At 41.4% G+C, this 27,784-nt stretch overlaps 1 protein-coding gene across 1 annotated transcript in view; it reads right to left on the reverse strand.

The window, feature by feature from the left end:
* Window positions 1-23,318, reverse strand: part of LOC106583005 (R-spondin-1) — a 35,144-nt gene extending 11,826 nt beyond the window's left edge. Inside the window, exons 1-3 of the mRNA XM_014166717.2 lie at window positions 22,882-23,318; window positions 5,074-5,790; window positions 2,413-2,604 (exon numbers count right to left, since the gene is read on the reverse strand). Coding sequence (XP_014022192.1) covers window positions 2,413-2,604; window positions 5,074-5,173 — 292 coding nt within the window. The 5' untranslated portion in view covers window positions 5,174-5,790; window positions 22,882-23,318. The remainder of the gene's footprint in view (window positions 1-2,412; window positions 2,605-5,073; window positions 5,791-22,881) is intronic.
* Window positions 23,319-27,784: the final 4,466 nt, after the last annotated feature.

Genomic DNA, 27,784 nt, shown 5'->3' on the forward strand with positions numbered 1-27,784 from the left:
CACTATTATTCTACAATGTAGAAAATACAAATAAATAAAGGAAAAGCCTGGAATGAGTAGGTGTGTCCAAACTTTTGACTGGAGAACCACAAGACACTGCTGTTTGTTTCGAGACTACTAGTAAATCTTGGTAATGTTCTTTTTTAAAAATGTTTTGCAACAGAAAACTAAAAGGAGTGTTTCTTATTTGTCCAGGTATTCCCTCCCATTTTCAGTCAGATTTCTTCAGTTTGGTGACAAATGTGACATGATTCTGTTTTCAAAGACATGTACATTTTACATTTACATTTTACCTTATGACTGATGGAGAAAAACTAAAGGGAAATACCCCTGAACCATTTCAGTTCCATATTTGTGTTGCATCATGAGTTCAGCTTTTAGGAAGTTTGTTTGTAATAGAAAAAAACGAAACATTACAGACATCTGGTATTAAATGATGTTGCAACAACCTATCTAACAAAACAACAACTTACATACACCAAACAGCCTGCGTGTTCTTCCTGTAACAAAATATAATGACTACAAGCTGCCTTGCGCTCTAATTGCCTATCATCATACGCACTTTCCTCAAAAATAAGAAGTTGATATCATTTACTATTGGAGAGGCAAGTTTAGTTGTATGATTCACAAGGGAACTTGCAAAATGAATAACTCAGTTGTGTCCAGAAAATATAAATGGACTTTAAAAACATGGATGTTTTGATACATAAATGGTAAAACTCAACGGATATGGACTGTGAACTGGCATGAACCCCTGGCTCGCGAGACAAATATAAAAAATAAAAAAACATAGACATCCTTGAAAAAACAAACAGCAGTGCATTAGAAATGTTTTTGTTTTGAGTTTCTTCCATTCCTGTTTTCCACCCACAAGTAAGAGAAAACAGACCACGAGCCGGGCTCTTGGCACTCCCGGTTCAGAAAAAGGTGTTTGTGCCACCAGAACCAACATGGAGGAGTTTTGTAAACATTACACATGTACACATGTATACCAACCCTATTTCACCCCACACCCCTTAAAGGAGGGCTGGACCTACTTATTCGTTCTCGTTTTTTTTTTGCTCGCTCATTAAGAAATGCAGCTGCCATGACTGAAGCCAAATGAGAGTTGTCTTATGGGTGTGGTATAATGTGGGTGTGTATTCGCATGTGGGAAGCGTTAGTACACTTACTCTGCCAAAACAGTACACAGTTACAGTCCCTCACTCTTCTAGATGACTTGAAACAGTCTAACCAGGTCTTGTGTCTGGAATTAGGCAAGGCTAGCTAGTGCTAGTCAACTTCTTTGGCCAATTAGTTTCAGCTGGCTGGTGTGCGTGACTGGATAGCCTATGTCACGGGCTAGTTAGGGATCATCAATAAACTACACAATGTAAATGGAAATATTTTCATGTTTTAGTTCTCATTAAATGCTTTCAATATTTGTATATGAATTTCTACAATTTATAGTCAGTTTAAGGGTTTTTAAGTCATTGACATTTGGAGCTATTGAAATGTTGAAATATTGTCCCATGTATATTGTGTAATTTACTGATAGGGATATCCAAAGTCAAACCACATTTACCATGGGAATTACACCTTAATTCCATGGCTTACATTTTTTCTCTAATCATCTCGCAAATCTCTGTATTGGACGAGATTGACTTTATGATTACACTTTGTAGTCAATTTTGACAATAGAAGGTCATTTTTTGATTCAGTTGGTCTTTAAAGGTAGACTCAGCAAAATGACGTTACCACGTGCAGCAGCACAGATATTGAGATGAGCGAGAGGCAGGACTTCGCTCTCACACAGTCACACACAGTATCTGCACATGTGCACGGTTTCTCTTCACGCTGTTTACAGCATGGTAGCCAGGGCACCAAAACAGCGGAGGTTGAGCCTCACGATTCAACGCTTTTAGTTGTCGTGGAAATTGACCCACTTTGCTGTTTACTTTCTGTATCTGTCATACCGCTGAGTCTATCTTTAAACTGTCTGAATATTACCGCAACAGAACAATAACTTTCCTGCCATGTCTCATCTCCAGCTTGACAGATACTATTTGCTGGTCTTTATGAGTGTGTTGTTGTGATGCATGTCATTGCTGTGGCTGTGGTCATGTGGTGAAGACAGCAGTTCAAAGTGGAAATTACACCTCACTTACCACTGGACCACATTCGTGCCCATTGTGTGTTTACCATTATGGTGACACATTGTGATGATATGAATGTTGTACTCGGGAATATCTTGAACATCATTGGATGTGGTTTCTTTTGTCCAACACCAAAAAATGTCAATACAAATATAGGAAACCTTCTTACTGGGGCTTTCCTGGTCAGTTCACATCATAGCCACGAAAAACGTGTCGCCCTATTTATGACACAACGCATTTAAAAAACGAACAATGAAGTCCAAGAATCCAAACTCACGGATGCATCTGTTGGTATCGGGAGTCCGCATGCCGAAGTATCCCTGTGGGCACGAGGCGAGGCACACGCCTATCTGGCGGATGTCGTTGCGCTCCAGGAGAATGAAGAGTTTGGGCTTACATTTTATACAGCCATTGTATTCGGAACATCGCTCACAGCCATTTGAGCAAGATGGTGGCCCCTCAGTGCTAACTGTGGAAATATATGGGGAAAGAGAGAAAGAGAGGGAGAAAGAGAACAGTCATTAAAAACCAGCATATAAGGTCCAGTTACCACAAAGTGAATAAGTATTTATCTGTTGGAGACATACACTACATTCAACACTGGCAATATCAGTGAGGACATGGCCCTTGTCTATTTTTGCACCACATAGCCATAAACCTGGCAGTTGTTCATGTTTCAGATAATCTAACCAGGGGCCATGCCAAACATCTTTGTTTGAACAGTTTTCTCACTGTTTACTTGAAACTGCTTGCCGGAGATCCTAAACAGATTTTAGTTGGAGAAGCCCGAGTGTTTCGGACTGACATCCTGCGATGATCGATTCCACATCATGCCATGACATCACACAGCAGGGGCCCCCCTGGGGTCAACGAAAAGTGACTCAGCCATCGCGATCTCGCCAATTACACGAGCGTGCCGGCCAAAAAGGGAAATGCACACAAATGCGTTAAGTCTCTTCCCAACACTTCTATACAGAGCTTAACGTATTTTGGTGATTTAACCATCCGCCCATGAAGCTGAATATAACAATCTAAGAATTGTACTAAGCCACAAAACTCTGTCTCAAAGCACCCCATCTCCATTTGGCTCTCATCCACATATAATCCCATGATCATACTTCATATCTTCATTTCCCTATTCCCTCATCTTCCAAAAAGGCTAGAACTCGGAGACTCTGCTCTGCTGCTGCCAGTAGTTTAAATGATTGCTCAGAAAGCGTGTCAATATGCACATCCTGTTTCTAGGGGCCATTTGGTGCCAAAATGGCGGTCATCACGGTTGATTTACAGGCCTATGTGATATCAGCGTCTAAATATATACACACTGACACTGCAATCAATCTGCCATCCCTGTCTCCCAGAGATATGTTGGGATGGTAAAAGCTTTAAAAAAATTCTCCCCGCAAATCAATTGCGCCATGGCTGAGTCATGGTGACCTTGCATGGGGATGCAGCCAAAGTAGCTGTCACACAGCCAGACTCTTAACACATTAATAATGATAAAAGAAATAATCACACTGTGCAATAGTTAACCAGAGGTGAGGGGGTGTAAGGTGTTTTCGGACAGTATGCTGGGACAGTTTCTGACCCTGCTGCTAGAGGTCATGTACTAGAGTGTGAGCAGCCATATTACTCCTCTGGATGAGGTGTTGTCGAACCAGGAAAGACCGGCACAGAACATACAGAGATGATGTGATGAAAATATGTTCTGTAAATCCAATGCAGATATGTCAATTTCTCATTTGTAATCTATGAACAGCTTCAGTCCTAACATATAAAGCCTGTTGCGCATGGCAAAGTTGGAGCACCCGTTTCCCTGAACCTAACTCCAACAAGATGAATTACACTAAATCATACACTTCAACAACATGATTATCTACCTGCCAGCCAACAGCAGTGGGTAACATAGTCTGTGGGTTAAACCAACTGAAGGTTCCATGCCGTGTCAATCTCACTTTGTGTCTCAGTCTCTATAGAGGGCGTTCTAGTATATTTTAAATAACCCAGAAAATAAACTTGAAAAATCACTTCAAAATTCAGGGGGAACACTGTTCACCAAGGATAAACCTCTTAAATGATCATTTTCACATGATTCATAGGTCATTGCTATCTCGCCTTTTTTACGGTACTGTAAAACACACTTTGCTCATCAGAAATATGTATTTATTGTGCAATTGAAAAGACATAACAATTCTAACAAGACCCATCTGATAAGCCTTTCCTCTGGACATCTATTGCCATGCCGAAGCCAAGCTTTATTTACCAAACGCCAAGCTCAATAAAATTCTGACCTCTCCTGACTGCTTGGATGTTTTTGTGAGGTGGGGGTGTAGGGGGGGCAAAAGCTGGTATCCTCTAAAAGCTCTTCTGAGGGAAAAGGCATTCTATTAAAAGCAGTGATAATGCCTTGCACTGAGATTCACCCCGCTCTGAGGGCAGACACTGAGGCTGAGAGTAAGCTCTGTATTTGTGGGTGCATGAGGTCAGAAAAGTGTTTATAAAACTGCTTGAAAACCAAACAATGCAACGTGGTCCAACAACCATGAGCTGAAGTGTCAGAGAGTTGTTCCACTCAGTGCCTCAGAGGCAGACATGGAGAGAACAGTGGTGCTGAAGCTCTAGCTGTAAAACCCAGGGTGAATCCGCCTAAGTCCTGACTATAAACATTCTTAATACCCATAAAAGCTCAACATAAATCAAGAGAGGCGTAATCATAAAAAGAGGAAGAAAAGAGGGTCATTCAAAGATAGCTGAGGCTACCATAATCCATCTTGGTAAAACAAAATAATGAGGATGAAGAAAAATAAACAACATGTAATCTTTACGGCCTTTAAATGTTTATAAGAAATGTACCACTGTGGCTCTCAGTGGCTGCATGGAAACCAGAGAAAGAGAGAGAGTGAAAGAGAGGAAGGGATTTGAGGATTTGGTAACTCACTCCGTTTCTGCCTCCGTCCCTTTGAGAGCTTGAGGCCGCTGTCGCTGTGACCCATGGATCCGAGAAAGACCATCGCCAGAGTCACCAGTCCCAGCTGCATAGTCCCTGGTGCTGACCGGCCACGCGGGGTCCCCCCTGCAGGCAGACGGATAAGGCGGGGGGCCCCTTCCACTCTGTGACAGGTGGATCACTCTGCCGCCGCTGCTGCTGTTGCTGCTCCTCCCTGCTGCTTCCCTCCTTCCGCTGCTGTTGTCCGCTGGGTCTCTCTCTCTCACTCGCTCACTGTCTCTCTCTCTCTATGGGCTGCTGTGTCCGCAACTCCCTTCAGCGGAGGATTATGCTGCTGCGGCTGCAAATCCAAACATGCCCGGTGCAAAAACCATAACGGTGGTGTGGGGGGGGGGGAGGTCGGTTGACGATGTAATGGAGGAGCGATGCGTGGAGTATGAGAGGAGAGGAGAGGTGAAAAAGGAGGAGAGGAGAGTGTGGCACTCCTGTCGGTTCAACCCATGAATACTCGGCGGGGCTAGCAGGGGAGCAGGCAGCCTGTTTGAGGATCACCAAGGAGCGTTTGGTGTGAATGAGCGCCCGAGCCCAGGAGCATGTGTCTTATTAAAGATGCTCTGAGGAGGCGTGGGGGGAGGGACAGGAGTGGGGCTGCTAAAAAAAGCTGGAGACTCCTACACGTGACAACGCATCTGACAGTGCCAGGACCTGCTACACAGACAGACAGACAGACAGACAGACAGACAGACAGACAGACAGACAGACAGACAGACAGACAGACAGACAGACAGACAGACAGACAGACAGACAGACAGACAGACAGACAGACAGACAGACAGACAGACAGACAGACAGACAGACAGACAGACAGACAGACAGACAGACAGACAGACAGACAGACAGACAGACAGACAGACAGACAGACAGACAGACAGACAGACAGACAGACAGAGAGGAAAAGGGGAGTTGGGAAGGGGTGTGTGTGATGGGGAGAGAGAAATAATGAGACATGAGCTCTAAAACACCAAACCATTAAGTTAGCATGTCAAGAGAAAATCCACCTCTTGGCCAAGACTGAAACAGATACAAGATTTTGTAACAAGAACGGAAATTATATAAATTCCAACCATGTCAACCAACAGTGAACCAATGATAAGTACTGGAATTCAAAAACAGTAACTTGATTCCTCTGTTCTTTAAACTACTTTGAGGGAAAATGTATTGAAACATTTCCAAAGTACACAGTACTACATCTGATAAGTAAAATACTTGTTTAGGGCAATCAGCGTCCATTTGTCTTTTGACCTGAAATCAAAGCATAAGATTTAAATGGACCGCAGTCATTTCCAAACTTTGAAATCGATGCAGATTAATTCAATGTATTAGCAGCTATGGCACAATGAAACAAAATACCACAAATAGTTTGGGTCGTTTGCTACACTTCCAGTTGCCTTTGGAGAAGAGAGTTGATTTGAAAAATATGTTTGCTCCAATCTTAAAATAAAAGAAAGAAAAAACACATAATAGTCCTACAAACACTTGGAATGAACAAGTGGTGCAGAGATCTTCTCAGATAGTGTCAAGCTATATTTACAGCTCTTGCATACAGAAGACATAAGGCATAGCTTGTCTGGAACAGCGCAAACAGGGTCTCCAACCCCAAGGGTGAAACTGAAATTGTGGCTTGTGAATCATACATGCTTAACACCCCAGCCATCCTACAATCTAAGCTTGATGCCCTCAATCTCACACAAATTATCAATGAACCTACCAGGTACCACCCCAACGCCGTAAACACGGGCACCCTCATAGATATCATCCTAACCAACTTGCCCTCTAAATACACCTCTGCTGTTTTCAACCAAGATCTCAGCGATCACTGCCTCATTGCCTGCACCCGTAATGGGTCAGCAGTCAAACGACCTCCACTCATCACTGTCAAACGCTCCCTGAAACACTTCAGCGAGCAAGCCTTTCTAATTGACCTGGCCCCTGGTATCCTGCAAGGATATTGACCTCATCCCGTCAGTAAAGGATGCCTGGTTATTTTTTTTAAATGCCTTCCTCACCATCTTAAATAAGCATGCCCCATTCAAGAAATGTAGAACCAGGAACAGATATAGCCCTTGGTTCTCTCCAGACCTGACTGCCCTTAACCAACACAAAAACATCCTGTGGCGTTCTGCATTAGCATCGAACAGCTCCCGTGATATGCAGCTTTTCAGGGAAGTTAGTTACCAATATACACAGGCAGTTAGAAAAGCCAAGGCTAGCTTTTTCAAGCAGAAATGTGCTTCCTGCCACACAAACTCGAAAAAGTTCTGGGACACTGTAATGTCCATGGAGAATAAGAGCACCTCCTCCCATCTGCCCACTGCACTGAGGATAGGAAACTCTGTCATCACCGATAAATCCACTATAATTGAGAATTTCAATAATCATTTTTCTACGGCTGGCCATGCTTTCCACCTGGCTACCCCATTCCGGTCAACAGCACTGCACCCCCCACAGCAACTCGCCCAAGCCTTCCCCATTTCTCCTTCTCCCAAATCCAGCCAACTGATGTTCTGAAAGAGCTGCAAAATTTGGACCGCTACAAATCAGCCAGGCTAGACAATCTGGACCCTTTCTTTATAAAATTATCTGCTCGAAATTGTTGCAACCCCTATTACTAGCCTGTTCAACCTCTCTTTCGTGTCGTCTGAGATTCCCAAAGATTGGAAAGCAGCTGTGGTCATCCCCCTCTTCAAAGGGAGGGACACTCTTGACCCAAACTGCTACAGACCTATATCTATCCTACCCTGCCTTTCTAAGGTCTTCAAAAGCCAAGTCAACAAATAGATTACCGACCATTTCGAATCCCACTGCACCTTCTCCGCTATGCAATCTGGTTTCAGAGCTGGTCATGGGTGCACCTCAGCCACGCTCAAGGACCTAAACGATATCTTAACCGCCATCGATAAGAAACAATACTGTGCAGCCATATTCATTGACCTGGCCAAGGCTTTCGACTCTGTCAATCACCACATCCTCATCGGCAGACTCAATAGTCTTGGTTTCTCAAATGATTGCCTCGCCTGGTTCACCAACTACCTCTCTGATAGAGTTCAGTGTGTCAAATCGGAGGGCCTGTTGTTCGGACCTCTGGCAGTCTCTATGGGGCTGCCACAGGGTTAAATTCTTGGGCCGACTCTCTTCTCTGTATACATCAATGATGTCGCTCTTGCTGCTGGTGAGTCTCTGATCCACCTCTACGCAGACAACACCATTCTGTATACTTCTGGCCCTTCTTTGGACACTGTGTTAATAACAACCCTCCAGATGAGCTTCAATGTCATACAACTCTCCTTCCGTGGCCTCCAACTGCTCTTAAATACAAGTAAAACTAAATGCATGCTCTTCAACCGATCGCAGCCTGCACCTGCCCGCCCGTCCAGCATCACTACTCTCGACGGTTCTGACTTAGAATATGTGGACAACTACAAATACCTAGATGTCTGGTTAGACTGTAAACTCTCCTTCCAGACTCACATCAAACATCTCCAATCCAAAGTAAAATCTAGAATTGGCTTCCTATTTTGCAACAAAGCATCCTTCACTCATGCTGCCAAACATACCCTCGTAAAACTGACCATTCTACTGATCCTCGACTTCGGCGATGTCATTTACAAAATAGCCTCCAATACCCTACTCAATAAATTGGATGCAGTCTATCACAGTGCCATCCGTTTTTTCACCAAAGCCCCATATACTACCCACCACTGCGACCTGTACACTCTCATTGGCTGGCCCTCGCTTCATACTCGTCGCCAAACCCACTGGCTCCAGGTCATCTACAAGACCCTGCTAGGTAAAGTCCCCCCTTATCTCAGCTCGCTGGTCATCATAGCAGCACCCACCTGTAGCACGTGCTCCCGCAGGTATATCTCGCTGGTCACCCCCAAAGCCAATTCCTCCTTCGGCCGCCTCTCCTTCCAGTTCTCTGCTGCCAATGACTGGATTGAACTACAAAAATCTCTGAAACTGGAAACACTTATCTCCCTCACTAGCTTTAACCACCAGCTGTCAGAGCAGCTCACAGATTACTGCACCTGTACATAGTCCATCTGTAATTTAGCCCAAACAACTACCTCTTCCCCGACTGTATTTATTTATTTATTTTGCTCCTTTGCACCCCATTATTTCTATTTCTACTTTGCACTTTCTTCCACTGCAAATCTACCATTCCAGTGTTTTACTTGCTATAGTGTATGTACTTCGCCACCATGGCCTTTTTTTGCCTTTACCTCCCTTATCTCACCTCATTTGCTCACATTGTATATAGACTTATTTTTCTACTGTATTATTGACTGTATGTTTGTTTTACTCCATGTGTAACTCTGTGTTGTTGTTTGTGCCGAACTGCTTTGCTTTATCTTGGCCAGGTGTAAGTCGCTCTGGATAAGAGCGTCTGCTAAATGACTTAAATGTAAATGTAAATGTCGCAATTGTAAATGAGAACTTGTTCTCTACTTGCCTACCTGGTTAAATAAAGGTTAAAAAAAAAGAAAATACAGAGTAGGCCTACAAAGACATTTTGGGTGAGTTCTTAAAGAGTAACTGCCCCTAAAAAAAGAACTTCTCATTCAGAAAACAGCCTATGTGGCATAGATATGAGTCAGAAACATTTATTCTACTGTCAAAATGTACTACAAAGTGTAAATAGGATCATTTTGGTCATAGTCAGTCTCGACCAAAACATATATATATATATTTTTTTTTTTTTACTTGTGGCTGTGACTGCATCACAATGTAAATGAAAGTTGGATTTGTTTCAATCCTGGTCACATGCCGACAGCTGGCAGCACAATCATCAATTCAAGTGCTCCTAGCTGCATGGTTAACTTTGGATATCCCTATGGGGCTAGTTAGGGACAATATGGTAAATTACAAAATGTACATAGGACAAAATGTTAAAATTCCAATAGCTCCAAATTCCAATGACTTAAAAACCTCAAACCAACTATAAATTGTAGAAATTAATATACAAATAATGAAAGCATTTAATGAAAAAACAAAAAAGGTGTGCAACATGAAAATATTGTCTCATTTACATTGTGTAATTTATTGACGGTCCCTAAATAGACTCAGAGATAAGCTATCCAAAGTCAAACCAATTTTGCCACAGTTCCACACCAGCCCGACTGAAGCTAATTGCCTAAATAAATTTAGCTATCTCTTCCCACCTGCAAACAAACACTAGACATGCACATCAATCCACACCCAAAAAAACAACTTCAGTCATGGCCGCTAGCATTTCCTAATGAACCAAATCTAAAACGAGGCCAAATCAGGAAGTGCAGACACCTTTTAACATTCCAAAAGAACCTATAATGTCCCTACAATACACTATAATGTCCCTAAAACGCACTATAGCGTCCCTGAAGAAAGTTTGAATCAAACCTGCAGGAATCCCAGCTAGATCTTACCATGCTTTTCTTACATTACTGCCACAACCCCGCCAGGCAGTTTAGCTTCCAATTCTGACTCTAATCTCAAGTGGCTGTGCAAAGAATCCAGATAAATAAAAAAACAGAGAGTAATCCAGTGAACTCTGTAATAAACTAAGGAGGACTGGAATGAAATATAACAAAGCATACATCCATGTGGCATTAATGCAACTGGGTCCTGGACTTCCTGACGGGCCACCCCCAGGTGGTGAGGGTAGGAAACAACATCTCCACCCCGCTGATCCTCAACACTGGGGCCCCACAAGGGTGCATTCTCAGCCCTCTCCTGTACTCCCTGTTCACCCATGACTGCGTGGCCATGCACGCCTCCAACTCAATCATCAAGTTTGCAGACGACACTACAGTGGTAGGCTTGATTACAAACAATGACGAGACGGCTTATAGGGAGGAGGTGAGGGCCCTCAGAGTTTGGTGTCAGGAAAATAACCTCACACTTAATGTCAAGAAAACAAAGAAGATGATCGTGGACTTCAGGAAACAGCAGAGAGAGTAGCCCCCTATCCACATCGACGGGACAGTAGTGGAGAAGGTGGAAAGTTTTAAGTTCCTTGACGTACATATCACGGACAAACTGAAATGGTCCACCCACACAGACACCCGCACCTCTTCAACCTTAGGAGGCTGAAGAAATTCGGCTTGTCACCAAAAACACTCACAAACTTTTACAGATGCACAATCGAGAGCATCAAAGCGGGGACCGAGAGACTGAAAAACAGCTTCTATCTCAAGGCCATTAGACTGTTAAACAGCCATCACTAACATTGAGTGGCTGCTGCCAACATACTGACTCATCTCTAGCCACTTTAATAATAAAAATTGGATGTAATACATATATCACGAGTCACTTTAAACAATGCCACTTTATATAATGTTTACATACCCTACATTACTCATCTCATATGTATATACTGTACTCTATACCATCTACTGCATCTTGCCTATGTCGTTCGGCCATGGCTCATCCATATATTTTATGTACATATTCTTATTCATTCCTTTACACTTGTGTGTATAAGGTAGTTGTTGTGAAATTGTTAGATTACTTATTAGACATTACTGCACGGTCGGAACTAGAAGCACAAGCATTTCGCTACACTCACATTAACATCTGCTAACATCTGCTGTGACAAAAACAATTTGATTTGATTTGAACTACACGGCAGAACATTAATCCAGATTGATAGCCAGTGTGGCTGAGATCAACCAGACAGCCCCTCCCCAGTGAGCCCATTTGTGTAAAAATGTCTTGCTATTGTAAAACAATATTAATGTGAGCAGGGACAGTATTTAATTACGGGGTCTCGTCCATCATGATGAATAAGAGTGTCTCTCCGAGGGGAGTCTCTGAGATTAAGGGCTGCTGACTGGGTCCCTCTGTTGCGGCGAGTTAGTATGTGAAGAAGTCACATACACGCAGACAAACACACACATTCATGCTATACACACACACACATCACAACTGCTGCTACCTGACCCTTATTATGATTGCAATATACTGCACAATTTAAACACTTGCTCCCCAAAACACGTGTAAATATTGGACTATAAATTGTGCCCTCCTGTATTATACTTATGCTAAAATATGTATTATATTCTACTGAGCCATTTACTTTATGTTCATATTCTTATATTGTATTAGTTCTTATTGTTGTTGCATTGTTGAGAAGGAACCTGTAAGTAAGCATTTCGTTGGACGGCGTATACCATGTGTATCCTGTACATACGACTAATAAAACTTGAAACTTGAACACACACACACACACACACAGTAAAGAAGCTGAAACAGAACAACAACAAGCACACACACTAACACACCACAGCAGCACGCAGTATGTAGGCAGGTGCACATACTGTGGTCCACATGCATACAGACAAACAGTTTGACACTCTAAATACTCCTTTAGGCAGACTGCCTTGCCAAACCATGTCAAAGATCTCAGTTAACCAGCTTAAGGATTTAAAACATTTTTAAATTATCTCCAAAAACACCTGCACACCCACCTGCACCCCAGCTTTCGCCGCTGCTTCTGCCCGGGTTTATTTGCCTTTTGAGGTGAATAATAGACACATTTCTTCAACAACTCCCCCTATATTTACCGTCAAGTGCCAAAATAGATAAGGTTTGTTCATTGAGAGGGATGCTTGGAGAGCGAGGGAGACATGCCCTGGACCAGGGGAATGAACAACCTAGAACAACACGTCCAGACCAGGGCTGAGTCATTTAGGAGATGTGTCAGAGACGGTTTCACACCACACTCCGCCTACAACTCTTTACTACCTGCCAATGGAGCCCACTCTGTCCCATCCATCCATATCCAACCTTTATATTACGGCGTGGCGATAAGCCTAGAAGTGGCAACGGACTACTGATATTCAGATAGAGAGAGAAGGGGTGCTAGAGAGGAGAGAGAGAGATAAAGAGAGAGAGTGCAGTGTGTGAGAGAGCGAGAGAGATATGATGGCGAAAGACAAAATGGTTGAAAATACGTCGAGTGATAAGACGGTAAGACAGATCAAGAGCAAGATGGGCACAAAACTCACAACATGACAACATGAGAGTCATCCTTCCACTTGACAGCTGACCTGTCCTCTGGATATGAGGGACATTTCACTGAGCTACTCTGGGGCCACAGTGCCACTTCTTGACAGTTTTCTATGTGCTCTGTCTCGTTTCCCTCATCCATTAAACAGACACAAGCACGGTGTCCCCTTCTTCACTGCCGGCTCCATTCATCTGAATGGAGCTGAACTCCCTCATCAAATAGTCAGGAGATTCAATTGCCCTGCTTTGTAAGTCCTTTTGATGAATCAATTATTAAATCAGGCAGGCTCCAGTGAAAGGGAGCTCCCACCCTCTGGGAATTTGTCGAAACTGAGAAAGTGCCACTACACAGTTCTCAGAGTCAGAAACCTAGCCTACCGAGGAACCTGTCAAAATAACGTAATTTAGATCTCACAGAGGCCTAATTCACTGGCTGATGTGGTAGGAGCAGTACAATAAAATGTGAGCTCAGGAAAGCAGTAATGGAGTGACACTGTATCATACTCTAATGCATCCAGCCAATCAAAAATCTGGACTGTCTGCATACCCTAATGTAAATTAAGTTAATTCAACAACATTCAAGAGACCAAAAGTGCATTCAAATAGTCCTGATTATTAGGGTTAGCCAAAACCAATGTTCTGATTGTGACTCCCAGAACATTGTACATTTTGGGGTCCTAAAATCAGACATGTACTTATGCTCAGTGTTTGACTTGGACTGAATTAGGTTCAGGAACTCAGCAATACTTTAGAGCTAAAAATATTATTCTATAACATTGCAAGAACTCAAGCAATAGAAAATCAGAGGTACCGGTACTAAGTTCTGGTGAGCTCCTGCCTAAATCAAGCACTGCTTATACTGTAGAATCATTAAGCCAAAACAGCCATCTCCACTGTCAACTTCTGTGTAAATAAAACTCCCTAAACTGCACCTAAATCCAACAATATTTAAAAAAGCTGTCTTTAGCTCTCTATCATATTTTGTTATTTTAAAGCTGCATTATGTAACTTTTTGGGCTACCCAACCAAATTTACATAGAAATATGAGTTCAAGCTATCATTCTCATTAAAAGAAAGTCTAAGAACCGGTGGAACTGTTCTATGTGGGCCATTTCTATGCTTCCCGTTCTTAAGTTTAGTTTTTGCATCTTTAACTTCAGATAGCTGAAAATACAATATTTTTGGTTATGGAAAATATATTTCACAGCGGTTTAGATGGTACAATGATTCTCCACACTGTACTTGCTTGTTTTGTCACATAAACTGAACTGAAATTAGGTGAACTATTAGAATTTTAGCAACAAGGAAATGGCAGAGAGATTTCTACATAGTGCACCTTTAAACCCAGACCACTAGACACTACTTTATGAGGGAAAGATAACTCTGGCAGTTGCAATCAGCAGCAAATGTGAGTGAGACAATGAAAAAGAGCCTAGCAGTAAACAGGCCATAAACACAACCAGTGTTAAAGCACTGAACGTTTCGCGTTTCGTTCCACTCCCAAATTTCAGGCCTGTCCACCCCAGTACTGCCACAAGCTGCCTTGCCTTCCTCTGCTTCCACACAGACACAGGGAAACAACTAAAAACTGTGGCAGGCAACAGAGCCTCCTCTGGTGCTACTTATGGACTCCAACACACCTATTTTTGTAATATAATGAAATTACTGGTAGGTGGTGCCTGCCACATGGGCACCGAATGGAGAGATTGGCTCCAGTGTAAGGGCTTTTAACTGAGCCTTTTTCTTTTCTTTGGATTCAGATCCAGATTATTTGGTTCCACAACTGCAGGCAGCAAAGAAACAGGGAGGTTATGTGCACTTTCACCCAGGCATCCAGTACATCAATGTTTGATTTACTTTTATTTTATTATACTCCCATCTCTGCCTCCGAGCTGTAAGCTCTCGTCACATTAGCCAAACCCGCCCACAGGTCGATGATAGGGGAGACAAACACAATGGCCAGCTGCCTTGAGACAACAGTCCAGCATAAACAGAGGGGGGGGGGAAGAGAGAGAGAGAGAGAGAGAGAGAGAGAGAGAGAGAGAGAGAGAGAGAGAGAGAGAGAGAGAGAGAGAGAGAGAGAGAGAGAGAGAGAGAGAGAGAGAGAGAGAGAGAGAGAGAGAGAGAGACCACTGTTTGCTAATGATCTGGTGCTTCTGTCCCCAACCAAGGGGGGCCTACAGCAGCACCTAGATCTTCTGCACAGATTCTGTCAGACCTGGCCCCTGACAGTAAGACAAAAATAATGGTGTTCCAAAAAAGGTCCACTTGCCAGGACAACAAATACAAATTCATTCTAGATAACGTTGCCTTAGAACACACAAAAAAATATACTGAACTCGATCTAAACATCAGCACCACAGGTAACTTCCACAAACATGTGAACGATCTGAGACACAAGGCAAGAAGGGCCATCTACACCACACCATCAAAACTAACATAACATTTGAATTAGGCCAATACCCGCTAATTATCAAAATCCAGAAAAGAGCTGTTAAATTCTACAACCACCTAAAAGGAATCAATTCCCAAACCTTCCGTAACAAAGCCATCACCTACAGAGAGATTAACGTAGAGAAGTGTCTCCTAAGCAAGCTGGTACTGGGGCTCTGTTCACAAACACAAACAGACCCCACAGAGCCCCAGGACAGCAACACAATTAGACCCAACTGAACCATGAAAAATAAAACATTATAATTACTTGACACATTGGAAAGAATTGACCAAAAAGCAAAGCAAACTGGAATGCTATTTGGCCCTAAACAGAGAGTACAAAGTGGCAGAATAGCTGACCACTGTGACTGACCCAAAATTGAGGAAAGCTTTGACTATGTACAGACTCAGTGAGCATAGCCTTGCTATTGAGAGAGGCTGCCATTGGCAGACTTGGCACCCAAGAGAAGACAGGCTATGTGCACACTGCCCACAAAATGAGGGGGAAACTTCCTAACCTCCTGTCAAACGTATAACCATATTAGAGAGACATACAGTGCCTTCGGAAAGTATTCAGACGCCTTGACTTTTTCCACATTTTGTTACATTACAGCCTTATTCTAAAATTGATTAAATAAAACTATTTCCTCAGCAATCTACACACAATACCCCATAATGACAAAGTGAAACAGGTTTTTAGAAAAATTAGCACATTTATTAAAACCAAAAAACAGAAATACGTTATTTACGTAAGTATTCAGACTATGAGACTCGAAATTGAGCTCAGGTGCATCCTGTTTCCATTGATCATCCTTGAGATGTTTCTACAACTTGGAGTTCACCTGTGGTAAATTCTATTGATTGGACATGATTTGGAAAGGCACACACCTCTCTATATAAGGTCCCACAGTTGACAGTGCATGTCAGAGCAAAAACCAAGCCATGAAGTCGAAGGAATAGTCCGTTCCTAGGCACAGATCTTGGGAAGGGTACCAAAACATTTCTGTAGCATTGAAGGTCACCAAGAACACAGTGGCCTCCATCATTTTTGAATGGAAGAAGTTTGGAACCACCAATATTCTTCCTAGAGCTGACCGCCCAGCCAAACTGAGCAATTGGGTGAGAAGGGCCTTGGTCAGGGAGGTGACCAAGAGCCCGATGGTCACTCTGACAGAGCTCTAGAGTCCCTCTGTGGAGAAGGCAGAACCTTCCAGAAGGACAACCATCTCTGTAACACTCCACCAATCAGGCCTTTATGGTAGAGTGGCCAGAATGAAGCCACTCCTCAGAAAAAGGTATATGACAGCCCGCTAGGAGTTTGACAAAAGGCACCTAAAGACTCTCAGACCATGAGAAACAAGATTCTCTGGTCTGATGAATCCAGGATTGAACTCTTTGGGCTGAATGCCGAGCGTCACATCTGGAGGCGTGGTGGAAAAGTACCCAATTGTCATACTTGAGTAAAAGGAAAGATACCTTAATAGAAAATGACTCAAGTAAAAGTGAAAGTCAACCAGTAAAATACTACTTGAGTAAAAGTCTAAAAGTTTTTGGTTTTAAATATATTTAAGTATAAAAAGTAAATGTTATCGGTAAAATGTACTTAAGTATCAAAAGTGAAAATAAAAGTATAAATAATTTCAAATTCCTTATATTACGTAAACCAGGCATCACGATTTTCTTGTTTTTTTAATTTACGGATAGCCAGGGGCACACCTCAACACTCAGACATAATTTACAAACAAAGCACTTGTGTTTAGTGAATCCGCCAGATCAGGTAGTAGGGATGACCAGGGATGTTCTCTTGATAAGCGTGTGAATTGGACCATTTTCCTGTCCTGCTAAAGCATTCAAAATGTAACAAATACTTTTGGGTGTCAGGGAAAATGTATGGAGTAAAAAGTACATTATTTTAATAAGTCCAAAATAAAAATAGTTGAGTAAAGATACCAAAAAAAACTAAAGTAGTACGTTAAAGTATTTTTACTTAAGTACTTTACAACACCGTCTGGAGGAAACCTGACACCATCCCTACGATGAAGCATGGTGGTGGCAGCATCATGCTGTGGGGATGTTTTTCAGCAGCAGGGACTGGGAGACTAGTCACGATCGAGGCAAAGAAGAACGGAGCAAATTACAGAGAGATCCTTGATGAAAACCTGCTCCAGAGTGCTCAGGACCTCTGACCGGGGCGAAGGTTCACCTTCCAACAGGACAACGACCCAAAGCACAGAGACAAGACAACGCAGGAGGGGCTTCGGGACATGTCTCTGAATGTCCTTGAGTGGCCCAGCCAGAGCCCGGCCTTAAACCTGATCGAACATCTCTAGAGAGACCTAGAAAATAGCTGTGCAGAAATGCTCCCCATTCAGCCTGACAGAGTTTGAGAAGATCTTCAGAGAAGAATGGTAAAGATTCCCCAAATACTGGTGTGCCAAGCTTGTAGCGTCATACCCAAGAAGACTCAAGACTGTAATCGCTGCCAAAGGTGCTTCTACAAAGTACTGACTAAAGGGTCTGAAAATGTATGTACATTTGATATTTCAGTTGTTTATTTTTAATAAATTAGCAAACATTTCTAAAAACAGTTTTTGCTTTGTCATTATGGGGTATTGTGTGTAGATTAATGAGGGAAAAAAACTTCATACATTTTACAATAAGGCTGTAACCCAACAAAATGTTGAAAAAGTCAAGGGGTCTGAATACTTTCCGAAGGCACTGTGTTTCCCTCAGATTACACAGACCCACAAATAATTAAAAAACGAATTCAATTTTGATAAACTCACATATCTATTGGGTGAAATACCACAGTGTGCCATCACAGCAGCAAGATTTGTGACCTGTTGCCAAAAGAAAAGAGCAACCAGTGAAGAACAAACACCATTGTAAATATAACCCATATTTATGTTTATTTATTTTCCCTTTTGTACTTTAACTCTTTGCACATAGTTATAACACTGTACATAGCCATAATAAGACATTTGAAATGTCTGTATTCCTTTTAAACTATTGTGAGTGTAATGTTTGCTGTTCGTTTTTTACTGTTTATTTCACTTTTGTTTATCAATTTTTTTTTAAATGTTATTTTTTATTTCACCTTTATTTAACCAGGTTCACCAGTTAAGAACAAGTTCTCATTTACAACTGCGACCTGGCCAAGATAAAGCAAAGCAGTGACACAAAAAACAACAACACAGAGTTACATTTGGGATGAACAAAAGTACAGTCAATAACACAATAGAAAAATCGATATACAGTGTGTGCAAATGGAGTAAGGAGGTAAGGCAATAAATAGGCCATAGTAGCGAAGTAATTACAATTTAGCAAATTAACACTGGAGTGATAGATGTGCAGATGATGTGCAAGTAGAAATACTGGTGTGCAAAAGAGCAACAAAACAATGTAAATAAAAACAATATGGGGATGAGGTAGGTAGTTGGATGGGCTATTTACAGATGGGCTGTGTACAGCTGCAGCGATCGGTAAGCTGCTCAGATAGCTGATGCTTAAAGTTAGTGAGGGCGATATAAGTCTCCAACTTCAGAAATTTTTGCAATTCGTTCGAGTCATTGGCAGCAGAGAACTGGAAGGAAAGGCGGCCAAAGGGGGTGTTGGCTTTGGGGATGACCAGTGAGATATACCCGCTGGAGCGTGTGCATCGGTTGTGTGTTGTATGGTGACCAGTGAGCTGAGATAAGGTGGAGCTTTACCTAGCAAAGACGTATAGATGACCTGGAGCCAGTGGGTTTGGTGATGAATATGTAGCGAGGGCCAGCCAACGAGAGCATACAAGTCACAGTGGTGGGTGGTATATGGGGCTTTGGTGACAAAATGTGGAAAACATATGTTTACTTGCATTGGCAATGTAAACATATGTTTCCCATGCCAATACTGCCCTTTGAATTTAATTTAGAGAGTGAGTGAGTGAGTGAGTGAGTGAGTGAGTGAGTGAGTGAGTGAGTGAGTGAGTGAGTGAGTGAGTGAGTGAGTGAGTGAGTGAGTGAGTGAGGAGAGTAGAGAGAAAGGAAGAGACGGAGAGAGGCAATGATAGTGAAGATATATAGTTGAAGTCGGAGGTTTACATATACCTTAGCCAAATACATTTAAACTCAGTTTTTCACAATTCCTGACATTTAATCCTAGTAAAAATGCCCTGTCTTAGGTCAGTTAGGATATCCACTTTATTTTAAGAATGTGAAATGTCAGAATAATAGTAGAGAGAATGATTTATTTCAGCTTTTATGTCTTTCATCACATTCCCAGTGGGTCAGAAGTTTACATACACTCAATTAGTATTTGGTAGCATTGCCTTTAAATTGTTTAACTTGGGTCAAACATTTCGGGTAGCCTTCCACAAGCTTCCCACAATAAGTTGGGTGAATTTTAGCCCATTCCTCCTGACAGAGCTGGTGTAACTGAGTCAGGTTTGTAGGCCTCCTTGCTCGCACACACTTTTTCAGTTCTACCCACAACTTTTCTGTAGGATTGAGGTCAGGGCTTTGTGATGGCCACTCCAATACCTTGACTTTGTAGTCCTTAAGCCATTTTGCCACAACTTTGGAAGTATGCTTGGGGTCCTTGTCCATTTGGAAGACCCATTTGCGACCAAGCTTTAACTTCCTGACTGATGTCTTGAGATGTTGCTTCAATATATCCACATAATTTTCCAGCCTCATGATGCCATCTATTTTGTAAAGTGCACCAGTCCCTCCTGCAACAAGGCACCCCACAACATGATGCTACCACCCCCGTGCTTCACGGTTGGGATGGTGTTCTTCGGCTTGCAAGCCTCCCCCTTTTTCCTCCAAACATAACGATGGTCATTATGGCCAAACAGTTCTATTTTTGTTTCATCAGACCAGAGGACATTTCTCCAAAAAGTACGATCTTTGTCCCCATGTGCAGTTGCACACCGTAGTCTGCCTTTTTTTATGGTGGTTTTGGAGCAGTGGCTTCTTCTTAGCTGAGCCGCCTTTCAGGTTATGCTGATATAGGACTCGTTTTACTGTGGATATAGATACTTTTGTTTCCTCCAGCATCTTCACAAGGTCCTTTGCTGTTGTTCTGGGATTGATTTGCACCAAAGTACGTTAATCACTAGGAGACAGAACGCGTCTCCTTCCTGAGCAGTATGACGGCTGCGTGGTCCCATGGTGTTTATACTTGCGTACTATTGTTTGTACAGATGAACGTGGTACCTTCAGGTGTTTGGAAATTGCCCCCAAGGATGAACCAGACTTGTGGATGTCTACAATATTTTTCTGAGGTCTTAGCTGATTTATTTTGATTTACCCATGATGTCAAGCAAAGAGGCAGTGAGTTTGAAGGTAGGCCTTGAAATACATCCACAGGTACAAAAAAAAAAGTATGAAATGTATGCATTCACTACTGTAAGTCGCTCTGGATAAGAGCGTCTGCTAAATGACTAAAATGTAAATGTAATATACACCTCCAATTATCTCAAATGATGTCAATTAGCCTATTAGAAGCTTCTAAAGCCATGACATAATTTTCTGGAATTTTCCAAGCTGTTTAAAGGCACAGTCAACTTAGTGTATGTAAACGTCTGACCCACTGGAATTGTGAGACAGTGAATTATTAGTGAAATAATCTATCTGTAAACAATTGTTGGAAAAATTACTTGTGTCATGCAAAAAACTATAGTTTGTTAAAAGAAATTTGTCCAGTGATTGAAAAACGAGTTTTAATGACTCCAACCTAAGTTTATGTAAACTTCCGATTTCAACTGTAGGTGGTAGGAAAGCGTTATCAGTAGTCACTCTCCTTCATGTTCTAGGCCCCACAGACTGCTCAGCACCATCAACACTCTCTAATCTAAAGCATCAGGTAGTAGTCGCACCATGCAGGGCATCTGCATGTGCACGTGTGCCGAAAAACACCTGGCTCTGCCACTGGAATGCTTCAGGAGCCTTTGGGTAATCACTTCCTGTACAGGGAAAGCTGGGTAAAATGTGCTACAGATGTAGACTATAACACTACAGGACTGCCTGCTCTGTACAGTACAGTAGATCTCTCCCCTTCCTTCCTTCCTTCCTTCCTTCTCCAACTCCTTGTCTGGTAGCTCCCACTGAGATCTACAAGGAGGAGAATTCCTCTGTGTTACCAGCACCACCCTGCCCTTTCAAACGCACCCATAGTCTATGGGGCGCCAACAGTCAGGGTTAGCTGCGCTGTGTCTGCATGCTTCACATGCTAGCACACCATGCTGACTTTCAGCTGCCTACAACGGTCTTCTGAGAAGAAAGGAAAATCTATTGGAGATCCCCACCTGCCCCAGTCCACTCCAGCATCTCTCTCTCCCATAATCTCAGTCTCCAATTGTCTGTCTCCCTCTTTTCCTATCACTCTCTTTTTGAAGCGGAACTCAAGGGGTCAGTGTTTATGTAAGACTGGTGGAGAAGCAGACAGAGACAGACAGATACAGAAAAGCGGAGAGAAAGAAAGAGAGCGAGAACGAGGAGACCAAGAAGGAGAGCGAGTGAGAAGGAGAGAGGGGGAGATAAACGGAGCCAGTGCTGTTTTAATTAACTGCCAAATTGCTGCTGCCACATGTGGAGTGCCAAAATAAATGCTCAATTTCTGCGCACTCTATTCCCTAAATATGCTTGAATAGCGACCAGCAGAACCAAAAGCATGCCTTCATACAATCAGGGCACCCCTAATAGATACAAACGGAGGCATTTAGGATGTCTCAATTTACAATTTTCTTTACAGAAAAAGTGAGAAATCTATATTATTAAATATCATGGGGTTCCTCATGGACATAGGTTACTGAAAATCAGATGATTCCTCTTCCGAACATGCATTTTTGAGTATTAATAACAGTAATATATTGTTCAGACAAACTATTTTTCCTTACACCTGACCTGGTTCTGCATAATAACAGCAAATAAAACAAGATAAAACAAGATAACAAGATAAAACAAAATAAAACAAGATAAAATTCAATGTCACTGACATTTAAAAAGTTGAATACTAAAATGATTGCCATAATGAAAAAACATAATAATAATAACAATTCAAAACTACTTTCATTTTGACAATTAAATGAGGGTTGTTTATTAGAGGTAGGCCTATTATTCATCATTAATTAAAAGCTAATTAAGCCATAGTAAGCTAATAGGTTAGCCTAATAAATATGTAATTTAGATGATTATATCATTTATTTCCCATATTACTTAGAGATCCCATAATATTTCCCATAATTACAGAGATCTAAACTATTCCAAAATGCATTAGCAGTTTCCAGTCATACAGAATCCACAGCAGAATAACAGCTTGGAATATTCCACATACCTGTGCATTGCGAACCTCTTATGGTGAGATCCAGTGAGTTGTCGGGTCTCAATTTCCTTTTTTATAAGGGAAAATTCGTAACTTGTTTGGTTTCAAAGAACTCCTCCTACATGACACCTCCACATGAGATGGGAAAGAGATCCATCATCATTATAGAGAGACAAATCATTCCCTTTGTTGTATTTTATCAGTTGGCAATTTATGTTGCCATCAAACATTTGGACTCTCCATGTGCATTATTTATGGCAATTCAAAATCTGCAACTCATTTCAAATAAAATGACAAAGTCATCTTTCAAATGCAATCCACTGAAAAATGTTTGTATATCTTTTGCTATTTCTTTCAGTCAGCGCAGTTATTTATAAGAAGGCTCTTGCTAGTAAGTCACTCTCTTAATGCAATTTCCACATAAATCCACTTTTAAGCGTCGGAAACCTTCCAACTCAGACAAGTCACTCATAATCCTGGGTAATTTGCATCCAACCCCATCTATTCCAGGAGTCTCCGCATGCATGAAGTTGAGTTGGCCCCACCCCTCAAACTCACACAGACTGCGAGACGAGAAACCAGAGGTGGAGTTTAGTTGGAGTGTGCTGTTTGTTTATGTCATCAAATCGTAGAAAATATCATTAGCGCTAATCTGTGTTGTAATGAAGCACGGACAAATATCCGTAGCGTTCGGCCATCAAGCCTTGCCCAGCTGGATTGGTTTACCCTTAAAGTGAGAAATTTAAATTAGGCATATTCCGACAACCGATTGGATACAATCTTATTTTACGGGCCAAACGAATTTTGTAACGATAATATTTTTATTCATAAAAATATAATATATTTTGACCTTACATTTAAATACATAATCCTTAGTGGCTGTGCACAGGCCTAGTCATTTTTACTGACAACTAGGCCTATACTAATAAGACAATTGAGTCAATTTGATGATGCATATCTCTCCTTGACGTGTGTTTGCTGCCAGCGCGCTAACGTGCAGTTTTGGCGCAGGGTAAGAACGGTGCAAAAAATGCTAAAGTAATGTAGACTTTGCCCAAATCGAAATCACCATTCAAATGTTGAGTTAGCTGTTCGTTTCTTCTTTTTTTTTGTTTTGAATTGGCCATATTTGTGGTTTCTTTTTTAGAATTGGCCATATTTGTGGTAGGCTAATATTAACTGCCAATTGGAATTGTTAAATGAAATAGTATTGACTTGAGGTACAAAACGTTTGGTTACTAGCTAGGCCATTACCATGCTATCATCCTAGAGTACATACTGTATGAATTTGAGGGGCAACGTTTTCTACTCATAGCCAAAGGCTATACAGGATACAAAAGTTGTAATTTACCGAAAGTGTTACCTTTCTTTTATTATCTAGGATAGTAGCCAAAATATATCCATGGTAGTTGTGCATCTGCCATTTTATTTGCAGTAGCTGATAACACTTAACTGTCCTTGACAGGTGCTTGCCATGAGAACTGGACGTTTTGGCGCCATGGGCGAACAAGGTGAAAAATGCCAAGCTAATGTTGTCTTTTATAAATCTAAGTATATTTGATTCTTTTGAAGTGTCCAGTTTTGCTAAAGTAATATTGATTGCCAACAGTGTTGGGAAAAGTACCCAATTGTCATACTTCAGTAAAAGTAAAGATACCTTAATAGAAAATGACTCTAGTAAAAGTGAAAGTTACTCAGTATAATACTACTTGAGTAAAAGTCTAAAAGTATTTGGTTTTAAATATACTTAAGTATCAAAAGTAAAAGTAATTGCCAACATATACTTAACTATCAAAATTAAAAGTATAAATCATTTCACATTCCTTATATTAAGCAAACCAGACGGCACGTTATTCTTGTTTTATTTCATTTAAGGATAGCCAGGGGCACACTCCAACACTCACGTAATTTACAAACTAAGCATTTGTGTTTACGGAGTCCGCCAGATCAGAGGTAGTAGGGATGACCAGGGACCTTCTCTTGATTAGGATTCCCATAGGGCAGCGCACAATCGGCCCAGCGTCGTCTGGGTTTGGCCGGTGTAGACCGTCATTGTAAATAAGAATTTGTTCTTAACTTGACTTGCCTAGTTAAATAAATAAATAAAATAAAATACAATTCAAATTATCTGCCCTCTAAAATATGGTATAAAAGTACTACCTTTTCTAATGTTCAATAACTTATTTAAAACCACCTGTTTCGCATAAGGTTATATAACTGTGACAGAAGGGGCATTATTAAATGTAGGCAATGCTGTGTAGGCTAGTAGGCAAAGTGGTCCTGGATTCATGGCAAGTTGTTGAATAAGCCATTGAGTTCCCAAAATGTTGCACTTATTGCCATGAACAATAATTTATCCAGTCAGAGAGCAAAATAAACACAATTTCGACAGAAAAGTTGCAAATATTATATCTACCTCTAAAACCCTGGGCCCTTTTAAACTAATATGGTGTACTTCCTTCCTACCACCTCTCCATTTTGCAGAGGGGCAAGGTTGAGAGTGCGTGCTATTCACTAATAAGGAGCAGGAAAGTTTTCTAATGAGTTTTGGCCCACCAATCAACCTAAAAGAGATGATGTATTATTTACACCAGAACTGGCCTCATATAAACCAATCTTGCATGACATGGAATGATCATGCTTAAAGTGTTGTTTAGTAAAAGGAAACTAATAGTTCCATCAATCTCTCTCTCGCTCTTGCTCTCCCTCTCTCTTTCCCAGTGATGAATAACAGTTAGCACACTTGTTACTCTTGCTTAAGTGTTGCAGAATGTTTAGATACCCATCAAATCAACCAGAGTATTTATCCCAATAGAATAAGAGGATGAGAGTGAGAGAAGATAGAGAGAAATGACAAGCGTAGAAGAAATGACAAGCTTAGTAAGCTTCTGCACTGACCATTGTGTAGAAAACATTAAGAACACCTTCCAAATATTGAGTTGCCCCACCCCCATGTTGACTCCAATGCTTCCCACAGTTGTGTCAAGTTGGCTGGATGTCCTTTGGGTGGTGGACCATTCTTGATACACATGGGAAACTGTTGAGCGTGAAAAACCCAGCAGTGTTGCAGTTCTTGACACAAACCAATGCGCCTGGCACTTACTGTGCTACTTTCCACGTTCAAAGGCACTTAAATCTTTTGTCTTGCCCATTCACCCTCTGAATGGCACACATATACAATCCATGTCTCAATTGTCTCAAGGCTTAAACATCCTTCTTTAACCTGTCACCTCCCCTTCATCTACACCAGTGGTTCCCAAACTTTTTATAGTCCCGTATCCCTTCAAACATTCAACCTCCAGCTGCGTACCCCCTCTAACACCATGGTCAGCGCACTCTCAAATGTTGTTTTTTGCCATCATTGTAAGCCTGCCACACACACACAATACGATACATTTATTAAACATAAGAATGAGTGTGAGTTTTTGTCACAACCCGGCTCGTGGGAAGTGACAAAGAGCTTTTATAGGACCAGGGCACAAATAATAATATAATAATAATCAATTATTTTGCTCTTTATTTAGCCATCTTACATATAAAACCTTATTTGTTCATCAAAAATTGTGAATAACTCACCACAGGTTAATGAGAAGGGTGTGCTTGAATGATGCACATAACTCTGCAATGTTAGGTTGTATTGGAGAGAGTCTCAGTCTTAAATCATTTTCCACACACAGTCTGTGCCTGTATTTAGTTTTCATGCTAGTGAAGGCCTAGAATCCACTCTCACATAGGTAAGTGGTTGCAAAGGGCATCAGTGTCTTAACAGCACGATTTTCCAAGGCAAGAAACTCTGAGTGCAGCCCTATCCAGAATTCTAGCAGTGTTTTCTGATTAAATAACATTTTCACAGAACCACTTCTTGCAATTTCGATGAGGCTCTCTTGTTCAGATATCAGTAAGTGGACTGGAGGCAGGGTATGAAAGGGATAACGAATCCAGTTGTTTGTGTCGTCCGTTTCAGGAAAGTACCTGCGTAATTGCGCACCCAGCTCACGCAGGTGCTTCGCTATATCCCATTTGACATTGTCCATAAGCTTGAGTTCATTTGCACACAAAAAAATCATACAATGATGGAAAGACCTTTGTATTGTCCATGTTAATGCAGACAGAGAAGAGCTCCACATTCTTAATCATAGCCTACATTTTGTCCCACACATTGAATATAGTTGCGGAGAGTTCCTGTAATCCTAGATTCAGATCATTCAGGCGAGAAAAAACATCACCCGGGATAGGCCAGTCGTGTGACAAACTTGTCATCATGTAAGCGGTCAGATAATGATGGTCAGTAAAGAAAACTTTAAGCTTGTCTCTGAATTAAAAAAAACATGTCAATACTTTGCCCCTGTTGGGGCTCGGGGGCAGTATTGAGACATTTTGAAAAAAATATGTGCCCATTTTTAACTGCCTCCTACACCAACTCAGAAGCTAGGATATGCATATTATTAACACATTCGGATAGAAAACACTCTGAATTTTCTAAAACAGTTTGAATGGTGTCTGTAAGTATAACAAAACTCATATTGCAGGCAAAAACCTGTGAAAAATAGATCCAAAAAAATGTGAATTTTGTGACTGTACTATTTAGTGTCATTGTTTTATAGATACCATAGTGAGAAAGGATTCATTTCGCAACACCTACGGCTTCCACTAGATGTCAACGATCTTTATAAAGTTGTTTGAAGCGTCTATGATAAACAGAGAGCAAATTAGAATCCAAGGAAGTTGACATGTCATCACTTCATTTTTTTGCGCCTGCGCATAAATCTGAGAAACGTGAGTTTGTCATCATTTTTTATCTAGACATAGGATAGGTTGTGTGAAAATATTACTGATGTTTAACGTTAAAAATGGACCAAAAGATTAATGCTAAACAACATTTGACATGTTTGAACGAACATAAATATATTATTTA

Source organism: Salmo salar, chromosome ssa02 (assembly GCF_905237065.1).
Source record: "Salmo salar chromosome ssa02, Ssal_v3.1, whole genome shotgun sequence".
Taxonomy (NCBI): domain Eukaryota; kingdom Metazoa; phylum Chordata; class Actinopteri; order Salmoniformes; family Salmonidae; genus Salmo; species Salmo salar.